The 22,595-nt window shown below is 37.2% G+C and overlaps 1 protein-coding gene across 3 annotated transcripts in view; it reads right to left on the bottom strand.

The window, feature by feature from the left end:
• Positions 1-22,595, bottom strand: part of RAB3C (RAB3C, member RAS oncogene family) — a 317,768-nt gene that overhangs the window by 179,261 nt on the left and 115,912 nt on the right. For 2 of the 3 annotated variants that reach the window (XM_003483830.5, XM_003359779.6), the window contains exon 3: positions 1,271-1,389. In XM_003483830.5, the coding sequence (XP_003483878.1) occupies positions 1,271-1,389 (119 nt within the window). Of the gene's footprint in view, positions 1-856; positions 1,390-22,595 lie in introns of all 3 variants that reach the window. The other variant, XR_014831368.1, reaches the window with a different exon arrangement.

The raw sequence follows: 22,595 nt of genomic DNA, 5'->3' as shown, positions 1-22,595 counted from the left end.
GAAAAAATAAGTGTTTATCTTGCCTGTGTATTGCTGACTTTTCTTTCATAAGACAAGCTATAACTATATATATATATATATATATATATATATATATTTTTTTTTTTTTTTTTTTGGTCTTTCTAGGGCCACACCCACAACATATGGAAGTTCCCAGGCTAGGGGTCAAATCAGAGCTACAGCTGCCAGCCTACACCACAGCCACAGCAACGCCAGATCCAAGGTGTGTCTACAACCTACACCACAGGTCATGGCAATGCCTGATTTTTGACCCACTGAGTGAGGCCAGGGATTGAACCTGTGTCCTTATGGATACTAGTCGGGTTCATTACCTCTGAACCATGACACAAATTCCTATAACCGTATCTGAAGTTAAAATGTGACTGTTTAGTCCTGATCCCTCCAGTGAGCTCTGTTATCCTCCTAATAGCACATAAAGCCCAACTACACTCTGGCCTTTCCACAGAAAAGCAGCCTTGTTCGGCCCTGCTGTTTTAATTCATGACAGTGACCACCAGTGGTTTTTCAATATCTTTTCCTTAGGTGCCAGTGGAATAGGTTGAAGAAGCTGCAGTCAGGGCAGTCCCCTGCCCCCTGCAAATCACACTCCTCATGGACAGAGTGTTTCTATATGGTTGGCTATAGCTGTGAGTCAAGAAAGTTTTCCATTTTATACTGTTCTTCATCCTAGTCCTTTGGAACTTCAATTTGAGGAAACAGTGAAAACTACCTAACAAATCCAGATAAAAGGTTAGCAAATTTTACTGTGAACTGACAGAAAATGTTTTAGGCTTGAGGGCTATATGGTCTCTGTTGCAGCAATTAGCTCTGCTGCAGTGTGAAAGTGTAAATGAGCCTGGCTGTGTTCTAATAAAACGTTATTTACAAAATAGGTGGTGGGCCAGTCGTGGCCTCTGGTTTATGGTTTCCAGATACCTCTTTCAGACCAGTACACTACCAAACAGTTCATTATTTATACTTCCAAAAATCAAAAGCAACACACTAGTCTCTACAGAACAAGAAATTATAGGATACAAAGCACTAGAGTGAACAAAATATAGAAAAATCACCAAAACTATTTCTTATCCATCCCTGAATAATGAGTCTGAGCAACGCTAGCATTTATTTGCTTTCTGAAACAGAAGTGAGATCACAGTATATAAAAAGCAGGCATATTATGTTGGGGTGTGGTCACTGCTTTGAGGAGGGGGAAAGAGCTGAATGAAAAAAATCAACACTCTTAGTAATGGGAACATTCGCTCCTACTTACCAATCCTGCACTGCATTGAAGGATTCTTCATTTGTGATGTCATACATTAAAATAAAGCCCATGGCCCCACGGTAATAGGCTGTGGTGATGGTCCTGTATCTTTCCTGGCCTGCTGTGTCCTAAAAAACAACAATAATAATCCCTCAAAAAATGAGTCAATACATCTTTTGGGAAGCGATTTATTTTTCCAAAACCAATCATAACAGAGAGTCTAAATTATACTTGCAATATATAGCTGTGTTTTTAGTCTTGTTTTTCCTAATGCAATATTCCTAAAAATTATATTTTTTTGTAAAGAGCTAGCTCAATGTACCTTATACATATATTCATTCCCATTAAGTAGCATCTAACTTTAGAAAAGAAAATGAAAAATACATATCAAAATTTGTGTCTTTTTATATAAAGTCAGAAACCAGAAGAGTACTTCAGCTCCATCTTTATATATTTACTGTCTGTCTGTGAAGTACAAGCCTCTGTGGGGGAAAAAAGAAGTTTATGAAAAGGTCCCTACTTTTAAAAGCAGGAATATGGAGTGTAGTTTCACTTTATCTAACTATAAAATGAGAATAAAAATACCTGCTTTGTGTGGATGTTTGAGTTGGAGAGATCTGGAATTCCCACTCTCCCATTAGAGAGCTGGGGGAATGTGCACAAGCTGCTGAACCTCTATAAACTTAACCCCCTAAAGTCTAACATGCTTGTTAGGGTGACATGAAATAATGTATGGAAAGTGCTTCCTAGAGCCTGGCACACAAACAGTGGCCAATAAATGGCACTGGCTATTCCTCCTGAAATTTCAGGAGGCAAAGCTAACCCACCATGGGAGATTGCAAATGCAGGCTTCAGGGCCTGCAAAAGAGTTGCATGTGGCAGTGAAATGTGAGAATCAGAGGCAACTCCATCACTGAAATGAACTGTATAGGTCTCAGCTACTGCATGGTGTAGCTAAAGAAATGATTCCTCAATTCAACTAGTTCTTGTCCCTTTTTTGGGGGGGTTGGGAGTATCACTTTTTTTTTTTTTTTTTTTTGTCTTTTTGCCTTCTCAGGGGCCACTCCCGCGGCATATGGAGGTTCCCAGGCTAGGGGTCCAGTCAGAGCTGTAGCTGCTGGCCTATGCCACAGCCACAGCAATGCGGGATCCGAACCACGTGTGCGACCCATGGCAACGCCGGATCCTTAACCCACTGAGCAAGGGCAGGGATTGAACCCTCAGCCCCATGGTTCCTAGTTGGATTCGTTAACCACTGAGCCACAATGGGAACTCCTGGGAGTATCACTTTTAAACAATGGTCCTTGGTTTTCCCTTTTGCCATTTTCTGTGGAGATTGGGCTCTGATTTCTCTGTCCTAGTACTTAGGCGCTTAGCATTCTGAGTAGAAATGTTGCTTCTTTCTTTAGTCTGAGTTCTTTTTCTCCCCTTCTGCTAGAGATGCCTCCTTTGGACACAGCACATTCCAGCCTCTCCCCATACTTAAAGTTAGTATCTCCTAAAGGGAAAGCTACTGTGTTTGGTTCCTTTAGCATCAAAATGAAGCCAACATCTCTTGTTCTATTAGACCAGGCTCATGTTGGACATGCTATTCCTCACCCATAGGTATCTTCCTGCTCAGATGCTTATACTCCACGGTTGACAGTAGGAAACTCAAGACCACTCACAATTTTATCCTAAATTGTGTGGTTTATTGGGCCCCTGAAAGTTCAGAGAAGGATGAGGGAATCAGCAAACAATTCCAGGAGAATTCAGAGGCATGAAAGAAATCTTGAAAATTAGCAAAAATGCATGACTATTCATGAAGCCAACAACAATTATATTCTACTCTTGAACCAGGCTCACCTGATTAGATGTGTTTGTTAGTATTATTGAAATATGTTTCCAAAGGTAAGATGAAAATAGATTGTTACCTGAAGCAAAATAAGTGGGGAAGTTCTCTCAGAACACACTACTAACTGGCAGAAAACAAAAAGAGATGTCTAGATTTCACCACAAGAAAATTTCACAATTCCTTGAGTATAGAAGAAATACTATAAACTTGAAATGATATATAATCAAGTGATATTTGAATATTATATTGTATTCTGCTTAGTACTTTAGAAATATGAAAATGCAGGTGTTAGAGATAAATATGGAATCAAAAACTTCCTGTAATGGGGACAAATATGCAAACGTAGTAGTCAGAAGCCAATCTTGAGCTTATTTGGATATTCTTGGATATTCACTGGATCTAACTCAATTAACAGTATATCCAACTGTGAAATAAAGAAGTTAGAGAACCAAACTCCCAAAGACCATGTTTAAAAAGCAAGGTATAATCAGAGATTGTGTAATATATTTCTGGGGAATAGAACCCCTTATAAGTAGTCATTTTATTTTAAAACTCTAGGCACTTTTGTCTTGGGTTCACATTTTTCAGAATATATTATCCTTACAATTTCCTTTTTTGCCTATTGTAGAGGAACATTAAACAGCTCCCTTTAATCTTTCTGGCACTGATTGAGTAGCTTTTTCACAGGTTGGGGACCCCAGTCCTGCTGCCATCCCTATATAATAGACAGCTTTTCCCTCATTTCTCAGTAGGAGAAAACAGCCACAGCTAAAAGGTGACCCAGACCCTCCCTGTCAAGCAAGTCTTCAGCACAGACACTGAATAATGTTGTGTTGGAAAACTATGACATTATCTCTTTCTTCCTGACCTCTTCCAGTGATGGCTTCTCTTTTCATAAGATGTTAATTTTATTTTGACAGTAAAGAAACTAGGTCTAGTGTTATAAAACACATCAATTTCACACAGTGGGTGTATTTAATCTTTGAGGGCAAGAAGTCAAGGCTCTGTTATATTTTGATTGAGATGTTACAGGAGACCACAGGGTCGGGTAGCCATTATACATCAAAATTTAAAAATAGAGAGAAGGGGACAAAAAGAGCTTTCAAGGGGGAAAAAAAATAGCTTTCAGACAGCACTTAAGTCACAGCAAGGGGCAGGACCTTCCACACTATTCTGACTTCAGCCCAGAAGCACCATCTAATTGCAGGTAGTTGTCAACTAAGGGCTTGCAGGGAGAATAAGAAATTGCACCAAGTAGAAGTGTAGTAAGAAATACAAAGAGAAAATTTCCTTCCCAAATGCAAAGAAAATAAAAAGAGTAAAACTAAGCTAATAAACAGACAACTGGCTCAGCATTGGTTTTGAGTATTGAAAACAATTTTAGGATAACAAACTCATTAGCATTTTCTCTCCCATTATATTAAGAAGAAAGAGAAGTCAGAAAAAACCACTTCATTACTGTTGACATTTACTAATGATGATAGAAGGTGATATTAGAAAGAAAAGAACATTTATAATGTCAAGTGCCACTGATGTAATTAAATGTGAGAATCTCAAAAGGTAACCTACTGAAATGGTACCTCTTCTCGATTTGCTCAGGAAAATGCCTCTAATCCTGATTTTGCCATGTTCCTCTGCCCAGTTGATTCTAATAACTAGAGATACCTGCTGATTTTCCATAAATGTAGACTTCTGGTGACTGAAAGACACAACTAGAAGCCTTTCTCAGAAAAAATGAGGGATAAAAATATGATTAAAAAATGAAAACTTTCTTCCATGATAGTTAGATTTCATTTTTCTCTTTTAAGAAAAAATAAAATCACTATAGCTGGTTTAAATGTTTTGATTTCTCAATCATGTTTTTAGGAGGAATTTTTGGCTTTAAGGATAGGTTTGATTAGCAAATACTTGAATGTCTGTCAAGAAAAGAGCTATAAAATGGAAAACATTAGCAGTTTGATAAGTAGTAGCTAAGAACATTTTCAGTTTGAATTTTGGCATTTTTATCTGTTGCTGCCTTACATTTTCTTTCTCTGTGAAACATTTTATTATTTAACTGCATGTAGTGCATTCTTAAAACCCTTCTGAGGTCACACAGAGATAATGTGCAGTTTTAAGGTTGAGGAAATAGCTTTTATTTGTAAAACCTGGGTTATATTGTAATTTGTTTTTTTGTTTTGATGGTTACTTCTCTCTCTACTAGGTTAAAGGGAAAATGGAAATAACTGTTAGTAAAGAAACATAACGCAAATAATACCATTACCATCAAAATACCTTTATTGAATGTCTAGACAGAGAAAAACAGATTGAAGGACAGACAATCCCGATATATGATAAAGTAGATAATTTTATAGATGGAGAAACCAACCAGGATACACTGGTGTGAACCAATCAACAAAGGTAATTTAATTAACTTAAAGGAAATAACATATAATGAGGAAATCAACAGGAATGAAAGATAAGAACACTGTAACAAAAGACATAAAACATACTTTATCTAGTGAATTTCCAAATAGACAAAAAGATGTGAACTGTAAGAAATAGTCATTTAGCATTCAAGCAAGTAGTGATCTCAACTTCTACCTTGCTAGGTTTCACCTGAAGGAATTCTTTTGAATCATCACAGGGGAGTTAAATTAGGCTCAATATAATTTCGTATTAATGCTGACTGACTGAATTACTGATTCACTCATTCATTATGAATGAACACTTATTACAAATTAGGGATGGTGATATGTATTTATTAAATTTGTTTTATCTATTCGAAACATATTTTTGTATATTTAAAAGTTCTATATATTTTAAGCATTTCATTAGTTAGACTATCATATTCCTTACATGTCTACAAAATATTAGACATGTAATATCATTTCTCAAGAACTAGACAGCACAGCAATTTAAAATCGTAATTGAAATGTGAGAAAAAGGATGTATGTATATGTATAACTTGGCCACTTTGCTGTACAGCAGAAATTGACAGAACATCGTAAATTACCTATAATAAAAATTAAAAAAAAATAAACAAAGTTGTAACTGAGACCATCTGCTCAGCGGTGAGGTTCACCAACCAACAGTCATAGTTATGGGTTGTATTGTGTTCCCCCCTCCCCCCAGAGGATACATGAGGTCCTAACCCCTTGAACCTGCGAATGTGACCTTGTTTGGAAATGGTATCTAGGGAGATGTAATCAAGTTAAGATGAACTCACCCTGGATTACAGCAGGTTCTCATCCTATGGCTAGTGTCCGTTTAAGAGGAGAAAACAGAGACACAGAGAGAGCCACACAAAGGCAGAAGCAGAGCCTGGACTGATGCATCAACAAACCAAGAAATGTCAAGGATTGGTAGCAACCACTAGAAGCTAGGAGAGATACATGAAATGAATTCTCCCCATAGAACCTGAGAGAGAGCCTGGCCCTGTGACAACTTAATTTAGGACTTCTAGCCTCCAGAACTGTGAGACAATAAATTTCTTTTGTTTGAAACCACCCAGTTTGTGGTACTTCATTACAGCAGCCCTAGGAAACTAATGCAGTCAGTGACCCCAGTTTATAATCTTCATGATCAGGGCAAAAGCAATACAAATTTCACAGCTATCCACATACCCCTTTACTGTTTTACAGAAGAGAAAATATAGAAGATTAACAGTAGTCTTATAGAGACGCCTAACACAGACTCATGGAGATGCTGGGCTAAAATGCATAACTGTATTTCATTTACGTAAGATTAATTCTATTCAAAAAAATGTGAGTTGATATATCTTACTGTATATATATATACACACACACACATATATATAAATCTACTTTTTAAAATACATGCATACATATATGGTATTGAAGGACAGGACACCATTTCGAGTTATGCAAGTTATATATTGCCTCACGCTGGAATTTCATCCCCAAATGACTGAGATGCTGTAACAGAAAAATCTAAAGTCGCAATGTATACCAAGTCACGACCCTACAAAATAACAAAATGCTGATTCTCATACATCACTTCCTTTGTGTGATATTTTTTTCCCCCAAGTTGTATTTAGTTTTTCATTTCCATAAACAGGCAGGCATAAAGCAGCAAGGAACACAGTCATATAAAAATAGCAAGCAAAACAGGAAGCTTAAATATCTCATGCTTTGTTGTTGCATATTTATTTTGGGAATGAAATAAGAACTTTTTTCCTTATGGCAGTTAATCTTCCATTAAAATGAAATTTACAACCCACGTCTCCCTATTGATCTTGTGCAAAAAGCCAGTTTGAATTCATTTACACAGACGTAGTTATACAAGCATACGTAAATCAAGTCCACATTTTAGAAGACAGTTCTAATAAACTGGCCTATATATAGTTCTTCGATCAATTTAGATGTTCTTCCTACCTATTGTCCTTCATCCATGCTCCTCACACCAGCAGATTTTACTGATCAAATTTTCTTGGCATGATGTTTCGCTTTGAAATACCCAAACCTTCATTTTATAATGGCATCTACTTCCAAGTAAAACCTGAGGGAGAGGGATAAAACTTGACCTATTATTTCCTGGCAGTGTTTTACCAGCAATTCATCTTCCCTGGAAGAGAGGAACAGTCTATACAGTTCTTTTTACAGGGGGCCTTAGACTCCATTGTCAGTGGGACACTCACGCATCTACCAATGGCGTGTTTCTGCTCATAAAAGTTGAAGGCACTTTTCAGTAAACACTATTTCAATGCTCAGATGAACTCTCTTCAAGATCTTAATAAAATTACAATCAAAACCATATAAATGTATCTTTACTAATTAAGAGTTTGTTATCTAAGAATGATTAACAAAAGGTAGAAAAAAAGCTGTTTTTGCTTTCTTCCGAATGAATCTTTTTGACATTCTTCCTCCCAGTGGATTTTGATTATGTTCAACTTTGTCTAAACTTAGGGCAGAAATATTTAAATGCAGGCAACTCAGAGCTTTTGGTCAAAATTGGTGATTATTTTTCTTCACAGAATGCAACTCGAAATGCTTGCATCAGATCAAATGTTCTATGTTTTAAAAGATAATAGGCTTTTGGGTGGGACTCTTATTGTTGCCCTGAACTTGGCAACTAAGACTCAAACCAGACTCCTTACAAAGGGATGGAGCTTTCACTCACACAGCTTCGTGCCACTTGCTTGGCTGGATGCGTGTCTGCTTAAGTAATGGAATGGCTGATCTGAGCTTATGTAGGGACATTTGAGACCTGGAGAGAGATGGCAGGGTTGAGGAGGGAGAGACAGTAGAGAAGCCCGATTTCCCACAGGTTAGCATGATGACTTTATGTGGGTTCCCTGCAGATCAATAAACACCACAGCAGGTAGCTGCTCTCCAGACATCTTGCCATTAACCCACCTCTGAGAAGGCTGTCTCCAGGATGAGGGGCTGGAGACAATGAGGAATACTAATGAGGGCAGGAGAGGTCTGGAGGAATGTTAAAAGGCAAGGAACCTGAAGGAATCCTCCTTGTCACAGTGCTTAGCAGTGAGAGAGCCCTGATGGTTCCCTGAATATTCCACATAAAAGGACCAGCCTTCAGATACCTGCCACAGAGGTTAGACAGGCTTGATTGGAGAAGGCAAGAGAGAATGATAATTCATAACCAGTTTAGGCAGAGTCATCTGCCTAACTCTTGTCTCCCAGCTCTTCTTTTGTCTCTAAAGAATGAGAACTAGAAAAGGGAAGAAACAGAAAAGGTGAAAGAGTGGCTCAAATCCCTCTTCCTAATACACTACCAGACTCTGCAGCCAGACTGAGAGAATATGAGTGTTAAATTGGATAGGACAAGGACACTATATATTAGGCTCAAGAATGCTGAGCTTTTTTTTTTAATAGACTTCATATATTTTTCAGAATAGTATTAGGGTCACAGCAGAACTGAACAGGAGGCACATAGACCCTCTGCCCCACTCGTGCATAGCCTCCTCCATTATCAGCGTCCCCTACCAGAGTGTCACGTTTGTTACAGTTGATGAACCTACACTGACATGTGTCATTACCCCTCACAGTCCATAGTTGACATTAGGGTTCACTCTTGGCATTGTATATTCTATCTGTTTGGACAATTCTACAAAGACATGCATTATAATAGCATGCAGAATAGTTTTGGTGCCTAAAATCTTCTGTGTTATACCTGAAAAACAATTTTAAATAAAAGGAAAATGAAAATGGGACCTGTTCAAGTTGTGGTTTAGGGACAGGCATAGGACATTGGGTAGAGAATGACTAAAAACAGGGTTTAGATAAAAATAATACCAATGCATGGTATTTAACACCAATGGGTTTAGACTTTTCACCAAACCACCCACTAATGAAATATAACAACATGCAGAATTTAGACTTAAGGAAGGTTTTACACATTTCAAAGCGCATTCACATACATCTTTCCATTGAATTATTCTTTTGGAAGACAGCATTTTATAGATTGATGAAACTGAGAAATAAAGGGGTTAGGCACCAGTTCTAAGTCAAAGCAAAGCGGACAATGACAGAAACCATACCAAAGCACAGCTTTCCTTGCACAAAATTTTCCAGGCCCTTTCTGAATGGTAGTCTGAAGACTGAAGAAATTAGGATATATTTTTTTACTCTAGGTCTATGTTTAATGTTATCATCTGGCTCTTTAACATCTGTCCCATGTCTGTGCTTTCAATCTTTATCAACTTAATTTTTTTCAAACTCCATTCATTGCTCAAGCAATTGTGCTGGGTTTTGTCCCGACACTCTGTTGAAATTGTTCATGCTAAAGTCAGCAGTGTCATCCTGACTGCCACAGCCTGTGGTTTAATTTCTGATTCTCATCCTAGTTGTCTTTTCTGGGGTATCTGGTATAGATGACAAACCCTGACTTCTTTAAGTCTACTCATCCAGGGCATGGTTCTCTGCTGATTCTTTAGTCCGTGACTTTTCTTCAGTTTACTTTTGCAAGCTCCTTTTTTCCTGCCTGCCTCTTAAAGGTTTTGCACAGGCTTTTGATCTTCATCTTCTCTCATCTTCCTGCACTACACTATCTTCATAATTTCTAAGGTAATCTACAAATAGCTCCACCTTCCTGGGAAACCCTGACCATGCTCTTGTGTTCTGGAACCACACTGCCATCATGGTAACACACAGACATCTCAAATGTATCTTACACAAATAAGTCAAGTGCAATTCTCTAAACTTGTGTCACCAGCACTGTAAATTTTTAGTCACAACATCAAACTCAGGTTTTCCCTACAGAACTTACTCGTAAAGATGAAATATATTTGGTTTGAAAAGAAGAAGAAAGTAGAATTTAACAGAGTATCATATTGGGAGTCAGGTTCTAGCCAAATATGTAATAGTTTTTAGCTACGTGAACTTGGTTATCTCACTTGCCTCTCTGGCTTTGATTTTCTCATTTGTAAACAAGAAACTAAATTTTCCAAATCTATTTCAGCTCTCAATTCATAGAATCACTTTAAATACAGTGTCCCCTTTTACAGGATTTTTGGTTTAGAATATCAGTCATTTATTGGTGAAATTAGTCCACTAACATTTATCCTAATCACTACTATCTTTGTATATATGTTTCCTATCTTACTTTATGATAAATGGCTTGATTTTCTTATAATTATTTCTATTCATTTCCTGCTTTCCTTTGGTTGAATGTTTTTCATTTGTTTCCTAATTTTATTCTTCCCTTAGTTTGGAAATTATACCTGTTACATACACAGTGATTATGAGAATTTCAAAATTTATGTTTAAAATAAAAATTTAATTATATCTTTATTCCCTCAAATTCTAATACTTAGGATAATCTGTCATTCACCCCTTCCCATTTAACATACTCATATTGTAAAACATTCCATATTTTAATATTATCTTGACTTTGTACTCCTACATTAGACATTATTATATTTTACACATTCTTCATTTATATTTGTCCTTATATTTTCTAGTTTCCCTGCTCACAGTTTCTTACATCTTACTAACTCTTCCACATTTGTGCAGTATATTCTTCAGAAATCTCACTGATGAAGTTCTTTGGTAGTAAACATTCTCTTCCTGTACGTCTGGATATATATTTATTTAACCATTATTCCTGAATAATATTCATCTGGGTGTAAGTTCTAGTTATAGTCATAATTCTATCAATAGCATTATGCTACTGTTTATAGATGTCAGCTGAACATTAAAAAATATGCTATCACTCCATTGTTCTATTTTAGGTCAACTCTTTTCTCTTAATCTACTGTTAAGAGTTTCCCTTTGTCTTTGTCTTCAGTTTTGCCATGATGTGGTTACACTTACAATTGCTTTATTTATACTGCCTGGGGTTCATTGTGATTCTCTGTTTTGAGGATTCTTGTCTTTCAAAATTCTAGAAAAAAAAAAATCTAGTCGCTATCTATTCAAATTATTTCTCTCTCATTCTTTCATGGCCCTTGATTTTGGAATTACAATTAGATATCAGGTAAGTAGGGGGACCACATAGCCTGGGCTGCCCAGAGTTATACTCTGTGGTAGACCAATGAACACTCAATTAATGAATTTATTGACTCAAAAGTTTTCTGGAACTTTTTCAATTTAATTCATATTTTAAACCAGGTCTGCATTTATAAAACAAGTTCATACTTTCTGACATGGTTTCTGTCAGTTCTAAAAAGTGTGAAAAAAAGGTTTGAAAAAGTTTTAAAGGTCAGCTGAGTCACACACTGTAAAATCTGTCAGTTTTAAAATGAAAGTACAACTGGGTATAAAAAAATATACATGGCCATGGCATGACTTTGCTAGAAGAGGAGTGTTTCTGTGCCTTGTGAGGTCTCTGCCCTGTTAAAGCATCAGGTTAGCTGTTCAGCTCATTTTTTTCCTCTGATCAGCTTTCTTTCCTTACCCATGTTGAAAAGTGACTGTATCACTCACTGCACATCGAGATCACAGGCTAGCGTCTGACTCACAGAAGTGTTTCATTTGATTAACATAGTCATTCAACGTTTTTTTTGAGGTTTGATTTATTTTATTTTATTTTATTTTCCCACTGTATAGCAAGGGGATCAAGTTATATACATTACATTTTTTCCCCACCCTTTGTTCTGTTGCAACATGAGTATCTAGACATAGTTCTCAATGCTACTCAGCAGGATCTCCTTGTAAATCTATTCTAAGTTGTGTCTGATAACCCCAAACTCCCAACCCCTTCCACTCCCTCCCTCTCCCATCAGGCAGCCACAAGTCTCTTCTCCAAGTCCATGATTTTCTTTCCTGTGGAGATGTTCATTTGTGCTGGATATTAGATTCCAGTTATAAGTGATATCATATGGTATTTGTCTTTGTCTTTCTGGCCCATTTCACTCAATATGAGATTCTCTACTTCCATCCATGTTGCTGCAATTGGCATTATGTCATTCTTTTTTATGGCTGAGTAGTATTCCATTGTGTATATATACCACATCTTTCTGATCCAATCATCTGTCGATGGACATTTGGGTTGTTTCCATGTCCTGGCTATTGTGAATAGTGCTGCAATGAACATGCGGGTGCATGTGTCTCTTTTAAGTAGAGTTTTGTCCAGATATATGCCCAAGAGTGGGATTGTGGAAGTTCTATGTATAGATTTCTAAGGTATCTCCAAACTGTCCTCCATAGTGGCTGTACCAGTTTACATTCCCACCAACAGTGCAGGAGGGTTCCCTTTTCTCCACACCCCCTCCAGCACTTGTTATTTGTGGACTTATTAACGATGGCCATTCTGACTGGTGTGAGGTGGTATCTCATGGTTGTTTTGATTTGCATTTCTCTTATGATTCAACATTTTTAAGCCAACATTTATGAATGTGGACAGGGAGCTGGGGGGTTGGTAGATGTAAATTATTACTTTTAGAATGGATAAGCAATGAAGTCCTACTATGCAGCACAGGGAACTATATCCAATCTCTTGGGATAGAACATGATGGAAGATGGTATGACAAAAAGAATACACATGTGTGTGTGTGTGTTTGTAAGGGTCACTATGCCAGATTTCAAATTTCTTTTGAAAAATTTAAAAAGACAGTAACAAGTAGCATCTGTATGGCTATCAGACCACAGAGGGCTGAAGGTGGGTAGCTGTTGCCTCTTATTCACTCTCCATCTGACTTTCTCTCCTTTCTGCTATTGCTTGTCCCCTAAGGTACTGCTATTTGAGATCAACACCCACCACCTTAAGGACTTCTATCTATCTTCTGTTCAAAACCATCCTAGGTCTTCCTAGTAGCCTGATAAAGCTCAGATTCCTTAGGCTATTTTCCATTTGGCACCAACATCCCTTTCCAATTTTATCTTTACATCTATATTTATTGTGTGTTTATTCTTCTTTTTGATCTCTTTGTGTCAGAATTTGACCATGTTTCTTAACCCCTCCCTACGTTTTTTTTTTTTTTTTAATTTCTCTGTCGTCTTCATATGTGTGCATGCCTCCTCACACCTGTCCTCTTGGTCCTGTGTTTTCATCCTCAGTAGAATCCAAGTATATCTTCAAAACAATTCCTTATCAAATAGCTATGTTTATTCTTCTGGACTGTCCTAACCACAGAATAAAGTGGTTCTTAACTTAGCCCAAGCAAATCAAGAATAAAACTAGTTCTTCACTTAGCTTAGGCAGTTTAGTTCCTAGGTGAAATTTACATTTGGAAATTTATATAAGGAAAGATCAAGTTGTCTTAGCAAATCAATATTTTTGTCTGTGTTAACCTCTTATTAAAAATGAATCAAACACTGATCTATATTCCTAATATTGTGCTGGAAAAAATACAAAAGTAAGCATCCATGAGATGCAATCTCTAAATCAAAGAATTTACATTTCCCACAAACTGACAAAGTAAAGCATGTAAGATCCTGGCTATTGTGAATTAAAATGCCACTTGCCATATTGGTAAACAAAGGATGTTTCAGCCAACAGCCACTATAGCCACTCCCAAATGTGAGCCCTGAGAGAATGCAGGATGAGAAAGCACAGGTTACTGGCCCCAGAGAGCTGAGGTATATATCAAAGGAATGGTTTTAGCGAGCCCAGACTCTTGCATCTTCCCATACATAGAAAAGCACCAAATTCCTTAACTTGAGATATCTGGTTTTCCTTGATTAACAGTAACTTTTTGATGTTCCCAATACCTGGTCTGTGTTGCAAAAACATCTATATCCTGGCTCAGAGTTATCTGAGATGTTGTGTACAGGGCTTAAGTCCTCAGCTTTGTCTACCAAATAAAACATAACTCTCAGCCATTAGGTTGTCATTTTTCTTTCAGTCAACACTGTATCTGCAGTGTTTACTGTATGATATGTGCAGAAAGTCCTAGAGGAATCAAGGAAGGGGCTGACTGAAGTGAGCTGGAAAAGGTTTCAGGAAAAGGTAACGCAGGTCCCCAGAGATGGGTGGGTTGTGAAGGGCAGAGGGGAGGTGGTTAGTAGACACAACCACAGTTACAGTTGGGATCAAGCAAAGACCCTGGAAGTGAGTCGGAGTGAAGAGACTGGCACTGATGTTTATCCTTTGTATTTATCTACTTCGATCCCCCTGCAGGGACGAAAATAATTTTTAACTTTAGGTATTGCTGAAGGCTTTTGTTTGGCATCTGAAAATTCACCAGGCACTATAAGTGGACAATATGATTCCCTAATCCCTTTTAAACTACAGTAGCTGGCGGGACATGGGGGGATAGAAATAGTACTGCTCTATTTCTTCTAGAGCAAGGAGGCATAATCTGCAATGGAAGAGAGAAAATGTAATCTATGACCCAGTAGCAGGTGAGTCAAGTAATTAAATCACTCTGAATTTTCACTTTCTAGCTAAAATAAGGATAATATTATCTACCTTCTCAAGGTTGTTATAATGATTAAATAAATGAACATATAGAAAGTCTTCTTGTATATACTAGGTGCTAAATAAATGGGGACTTTTCCCCCCAGAAGCAGCAACATGTGAAGGGAAAAACGACTGGGTGTTAGAACACCTGTGTTCCTACTCTGGCTCTGAAACCCACACAATGAGTGGCTTTACAAATGAATGCATATGTGTGTGTGTGTGTGTGTGTGTGTGTGTGTGTGTGTGTGTGTGTGTCACTGGGTCATTTTGCTGTGCAGTAGAAAACTGACAGAATACTGTAAACCAACTATAATGGAAAAATAAAAGTAATTAAAAATTATAAAAATAAAAAAATAAATATCACCTAACCTCTCAGCATTAGTCTCTCAATTTCCAAAATGAAATCAATATCTAAAACTGAGTTGAACTGGACATTGGCTGCCAGGTTTGTGGAAGCTGGAAAGGCATACAGGATGTTCTAAGGGCAGGGCGGTGAGTTGCGGAGTCTTGTCTGGGGAGGGAGAGGGGCCAGAGCTGGGAGGGGAGAGAGCCCCGTGGGCACTCAGGGCCCCTTTAACATTGTTACTGTGGATGCCATTTTTTAAAGGGATAAAACCTGACCATAGAACCAAAAGTAAAAATCTAAAAGAGAGGTCAAATTTGTATTAAAACACAGTACAAGCTAAATCTAGAACAACATCTATAAAATCCATTCAACCTGAATCCGATTTAGGGGTTACTCTTCTCTCTCAAGTCAGAAAAAGCAAAGTCCTATGATTCATTGCAAATAAATCAACCACATTATTTCCAGGTCAAAATAAAAAAGAACCTGTATTGAACTATGTAAAAGAGTAAGCAGATAGGCAGATTTACACTATATATTATATAAAACACACCCTGCATGTTAACATTTTACATTTCAGAAGCAAGATTAGCTAGGGTGAAGAAAATCATAATTGATGTGGAACAAAACCCATGCAAAAAGCAACATTTAGTTTTTTCCACAGTAAAAAGTTACCAAAATCACTGCATTACAAACAGACGAGATAGACCCAAATCATTTGCCAAACAATCTGGCAGGCCATAAAAGCGTTTTTCCCCACGTTTAAATTTCGCTAACATGGGTGCTGGCATGGGAAGCCTGAAAGGGCATTTGTATGCCAACTATATTTCAAATCTCTACTTTCAATGCAAAAAGTTCCTTTATGGCGTGTGTGCCAGGCAAACGTGTTTTTTTCTTACCATGTCAACAGACTACTGCTTGAATGGCTTGAGAGGAGAGTCAGAGAGCAGATGCATTGGCATCTATGGGCCCTTCTCCTACAGGAAAGACAGAAACTTCTCCAGCTGGGCACCACCCAGCTGGAGGATGCCAGCTCTGCCGATCATGCTGAGCTAATAAGGTCAGGGTCTGATCCCTGTGTGTTCTTCATTCTGCCCGACTGCATGCTCAACCTGGCGGGTTATTTCACAAATGTAAGAGGCAGGCGGATGGGCAAAGCTGTAAGGCTGGATTTGCACAGGTCCATCATCCTTTGTAAAAGGATAGATGAATGATTCTTTATACCCAAAGACAGCCTAAGCTGCAGCTGAAGAACTCAGCCACGTGGGTCAGAGTTTTTCCCCTTCTGGAGCAAATAGCAATGAATTCTGAGGTAGCTCAGAGCTGACTTGGAAAGACAAATTCGATGAAGTGTTAGCTACCTCTCACTTTCGGGGATGTTTTGGGAGACCTGCCTTCTCATTCTCTCATTTTAAAATTACACTTGGTTGGTATTCCCACTGTGGCTCAGTGGTAATGAACCCAACCGGTATCCATGCAAATAAGGGTTAGATCCCTGGTCTCAGCTCAGTGGGTTAAGGATCCAGCATTGCTGTGAGCTGTGGTGTAGGTCGCAGACCCAGCTCGGATCCTACATTGCTGTGGCTGTGGTGTAGGCCAGCAGCTGCAGCTCTGATTCAACCTCTAACCTGGAAACTTCCACATGTTGCATGTACAGCCCTAAAAAGCAAAAAAAAATAAAAAATAAAAAACCCACATTTGGTCATTTAACATAGTGCCTCACTCTCTGAAATTCTCTAATCCATTTGGTGGTAGAGTCCGGGAAAGTGCACTCACCCCAAGCTGACTTGGCTATTCTGGTGCTGGTGGTTTGACTAATACTGGATAACTGTGAGGGGTAGAGACTCTGGGTTTAGGTGATCTGGGCTCACATTCTGGCTCCATCACTTACTAGTTGTATGATCAGTTAATTTCTATACCTCAGTTTCCTCAACTGTAAAATAGGATCATGATAGATTACCTCTCAAGGCTGTTATGAAGATTAAATGAGTTAAAAAAAGGCAATTTTTTTTATCATAGGAGCTCAGACTAGGAAGTGAAGTAACAATACATGTTAGTTATTACAACTCCCAGATGTTCTTTTATTTTAAAAAATTTTTTTCTTATATGCACTGCTTTATATATTACTATGTTTCATGTTTATAGTCACTATAGAATATATAAATAACTTATGTCATATACTGTGCAGGTATAATATTAAATATATATTACATATATTATTGATATGATAGGTCTAATTTTGGCTATCATTTTTTTCAAAGATGTGACTAAAAACCTCGCTTAATCCTTCTTATTTAAATGAAATGCTAACTGAGGAGTAAAGATGTCTTACACATTATCATTCTTTGCTAAAGTGTGATCTTTTTTTCTCAAATGGAAACGAGATTACTACTATGGTCTTTCAAATATTTGACGTGGACAAGCAAAAATCTCTGAGCTTTAAAACTTCTTTCTGCCAGAAGACCTACTTCAATGTGAAGTATCCAAGGCAATTAAACAACAAAGAGACAAGCAAATAAAAATCTAAAATTGCCATGGAAAGAAAAGCAAACATACAATGATTGAAAATATCACTTAAGACTCCATCCAAGCTAGTTCTCGAAAAGGTAAAAATGATTGGACATGCATAGATTTTGATCAAAATAGAGAAACTTAACCAATAAAGAATGACTTACTTCATTTAGTATGTCAGACAAAGACAAATATCATGAGATCGCTAAAATCTGGGATCTAATAAAAATGATACAATAGGACATACAAAACAGAAATAGACTCAAAGATTTTGAAACAAAACTTATGTTTAACAAAGGGGAAATGTGGCAGAGGGAGGATAAATTAGGGGTTGAGATTACATATAAAATAGATAAGTAACAAGGACCTACTGTATAGCACAGGACAATGTACTCAATACCATGTAATAACCTATATAGGAAACAAATCTGAAAAGGAATGGATATATGTAAATGTATAACAGATTTACTTTGCTGTATAGGTGAAATTAACACAACTTTGTGAGTCAACTATACTCCAATAAAATTTTTGAAAAAGCAACATGAAAAAAATAGGATTATTGAAGAGATTAAATGAGATAATGTACTTAAAGTTGCTTTGCTTATAGAAGCATAATGTGCATTTTTACTGAGCCAGCTAACTTACATTAAAAATCATATAATTAGAAAACAAAAGAAATGTGTTGCCTCATGATTAGTGAGTACTTCATCACTGGACATGCGGACATGTCTGAACATAGACTGGGTGAGCAATATTATGAATGCTGCACAAGAGAGCTGTGCTAGATTACAACCACAAGATTCCAAAAGGAATATTATAGTTCACGTCAAAGTTATGAAAACTGAGTATTGAAAGTTTCACATTTATTTTTCAGGGCCACACCCATGGCTAGAGTAAAATCAGAGCTGTAGCTGCCAGCCTAAGCCACATCCACAACCATGCCAGATCCAAGCCACATCTATGACATACACCATAACTCATGGCAACGCTGGATACTTAACCCACTGAGCAAGGCCAAGGATCTAACCTGCGAACTAATGGATACTAGTTGTGTTTGTTTCTGCTGAGCCACAATGGGAACTCCCTTGAAGGTTCACATTTTTGATAACTACGAAGAGTAGAGAAGTTACTAATCATCTGTGGAAGGACAAGGAGCTCAGATTTTGAATATATTTTATTTCAGTCCTTGGTGGAAACCAAGCAGAGACGTCCAAAACAGTCTATAAATAGGTATGTGCTCATAATATCAGAAATCTACTTTTTCTTCTAAGAACTCTTTTTGATTACTGGTTTTCTGCTTTTTCTATCATATATGTTTCAATGATTAATTACAGGAAATTATCCATTTATCTGTAAATAAAGACATAAATTTGGGATGGGTGCCCAAAGCAAAAGGTGAAAATGTTAATTCAAAAGGAGCTCAAACTCTCTCTTTCCATGACCGTTTTCCCACAACTTGTAGCTGGAACTGACAGATCTCTCTCCTTAATTAGTGAGGCAATAAAGCTTACCATTCAACATGGCCACAGTAAGCTACCCCTTAAGCAAAAATATGTTTCTAGTCTTGGTATTTCCTTTATATTTATTAGCAATGGTTGCTGGCACTAGATTAATTTGTATTTTTAGAAAATTGACAGAACTATCTTCCAAATCTTCAGAGAAACATTATAAGAGTCATAAAATCAAAATTTTATATTGGAGGCAAAAACAATGTAATATCCAGTATCTCCCATGATTAAATGAAGTATAATGTTACTGTGAGCAAGATGAAAACAAGAAGAGTGGATTGGTCAACATAAAATCAAATGCAACCTAATCTCCCCATCATAGGAAGATGGATACTTCAGACATAAGCATATTAATATGTAAAATTTAATTTGCTCCATTTCCAGAAACAAGTTAAATTAGGTTAGGAACCAGAGGGCCTCTTTCCAAAGAGAGAGTGAGAGAGGGAGGATGGAGAGAGAGTGTGTAAGTGGGATGAGGGAGACAGAAGTGCTTGGGAACAAAATTTTATTCAAGGAGTCTTTTCAAAAGTAAGTTTGGGTGCCATCTAGTTATACTCCACAAACTCAGTTCCAAGAGACTTATACTCTCTCCAAAAGAAGACTTCTCTTTAATCTTATAAAGATTATTTATTTGTGTTTATCTAAACATAAATCTGTTTTATCTTGGATTCTGAATTCAAGTACTTCTTACCTCCTTTCCTAATAAATAAAAAATCCAAGTGTCACAATGTCAAACTCATCATCAAACTCTTTTGAGTTTATGAAAGAAAGCTAATTCTTTGTCAGTTTCCCATAATTTCATCTAACACTGATACTGCAAAACTCCTAACCATAAGACAGAATAATCTAGTTCACATTTGGACCAGACACTTATCTCCAACAGCTGAAATAAAATTCACTTGTGAGAAACTACTTTCTTCTGAAGGGCAAGGTGGCTTTGCCCGCTTACAAAATGAGAACTTAAAAAATACCCTATGTGATGTACAGTTAGTTATTTCATTAGTTAGTAGTTTATCTAAAAGTACTTTGAGAGCAGAGATTTCCTACTATATGTTATCTTTTCAACATATAGCATAAGTAACCAGATGGTTAGAAAATCATTACTGAAAGGTGAGGAAAAAAGCAAAGGAGAGTAGTGGTTGTCAAAAATAATAAATTGCATTCACCTCTGCTTTGATGAAAGTGGTTCTGAATTTAATATTGCAATGTTGCTTGCTCTGAACCTACCATCCATGAGACAAAGCAAAAGGAAATGCATACAGTTAGCTACATGCTTGAAATTCTCTCTGATTTGGTAACATGGGTTTCTTAGGAGGCTATTTAAGGGTGAGTAGAACACTGTCCAACCAATCAGCCTTTTGGGTCATTTGGGCAAGGGGATCACCACCCCTAATTCCAATTGGAGCTAAATGCCCAGTTAGAGAGTGACTAAAGGTTACAGCAGTAAATAGAGGAAGAGCTCACTCTCCTTTAAACTTCTGAACATATGACAGCCAAAATAATTCAGACAAATAAAAGTCACTTTATCTGTTCATCACATCCCTTTTGTTTTTACTGTAGTTCTGGGATGAACAAAACTTCAGCACCCAAAATAGTTAGCACAGTTCATTTGCACAACATTTTTTGTTCTGTTTTTGTTTTCAATCTAGTCTCTTAGCAAGTTTAATGATTGTAACAAATACTGTTGTCTATAATCATGACCCTGTGCATTAGATCTCCAGGACTTATTTATCTACTAGTGGTAAGTTTGCCTCCTTAAACAACATCTCTCCTACTTCCTCACCTCCTCATCCATGGCAACAACCATTTTATTTCCTGTTTTTTTTTTTTTACAAATTCAGCTTTTTTTACATTGCACATATAAGTAATACCCTAGAGCATCTATACAGCATTATTTTTGTATATCTTTACTTATAAGATTCAATACTTTCAAGAATTCTGTGTCTGAGATTATATTCATCTTATTTAGATTACTTTTCACCTTACTAAACAAGGAGAATCTTTTTTCCTGTTCTGGAAATAGAGATATCCATGCAGTTTATTCTATCAGAATCATTTAATTTAGAGCTTTCACTGCTTCCTCTTATCTGAGTACACCAGCAGGCAAACTTAAAAATGATGGACCACAAATTGCATGCAAACTCAAGCAGTATGCAGTTACCAAAGGAGATTTCATGGCTCTGCAGTTTTCATAATTACATTAAAGCCAGGCATGTTTCTTTTTAAACACCAAACTGTGTTTTTATAAAGAAATTGGTTTCAGGATTTGTCATTAGAAAATAAATAAGCAAGGATTAAAATGGCATTTGCTGTGATGAAATAGTGGCTCGAAGGAAGTAATCTAGTAGCTATAGTAAAGCACATTTCAGTCTTCAGAAGCAAAGGGCTTCCAACTTGGAGTCAGAGGTTCTTTCTGGGTAACAAGCTCAGTTCTTCCGTTCCACAATCTGGCTCTGAGACTTCGGAAAGGTTACTTCATCTTTTGAGTTTCCTTATTTGCAAAGGGATGTGATTGAATTACAAAATGTTTAGGTCTCTTTCAATTCTAAAGACTTCTAAGGTTAGGTTTTATTGGTTTTTGCTTTTGTTGTGGTTGTTCTTTGGCCATGCTCATGGCATGCAGAAGTTCCCAGGCCAGGGATTGAACCTGTGCTACAGCAATAACCTGAGCTGCAGCACTGATGATATCAGATTCTCAACCTGCTGAGCCACACAAGGACGCCAAAGGTTAAATGTTTTTAAAGGAATTTATTTCTTGGGAGAATGTATATAACACACACTCTAGGGCCCTGAAAAGGTGCTTAGCACACTGATTTTTAAGAGTTTTATGAACCTCAGCACAAAGTGATTCTCAAACTGTGTTATATGTCAACACTTGTTAAAGTGGAAATTCCCGGGCCCCATCATTAAAGACTGATTGAGAAGGACAGGCCGAATAGCCCTCCAGGAAGTTTGGGTGTAGGGTACTATGGTCCTCACTTGGAGATGAAACTAGTGGCTTGAAAGAAAGAAAGTGATTTCTTCAAATCCTGGCTTAATGCCTAGAAAAACTGCTCCAACAGTGTACAAAGACACAATCATTCCAAATAAAACCTTTTGCCCTCAGAAATAGGATTATAAAAGAATAAATTTGATGGTATTCAACAGGAGGGTTCAGATTTGGCTGCCACATGCTATTTCTGAATCATCCCTTTCTTCTTTTATTAAATGTTCTTTATATTTCTCCTTCTCACACAAGTCACCTTTAATTACCATATACCCTGAGTAGTAGCTAACCCCAAATATAGATTGCCTTGGATTCTTCTGCCAAAAATCTATGGTTCTAACCCACAC

Source organism: Sus scrofa, chromosome 16, assembly GCF_054392235.1.
Source record: "Sus scrofa isolate SSC_HxYL_T2T_F1_AM1 chromosome 16, Sscrofa_HxYL_maternal_Yorkshire_Landrace_v2.0, whole genome shotgun sequence".
NCBI lineage: Eukaryota > Metazoa > Chordata > Mammalia > Artiodactyla > Suidae > Sus > Sus scrofa.
This window is presented reverse-complemented; position numbering and strand designations above follow the sequence as displayed.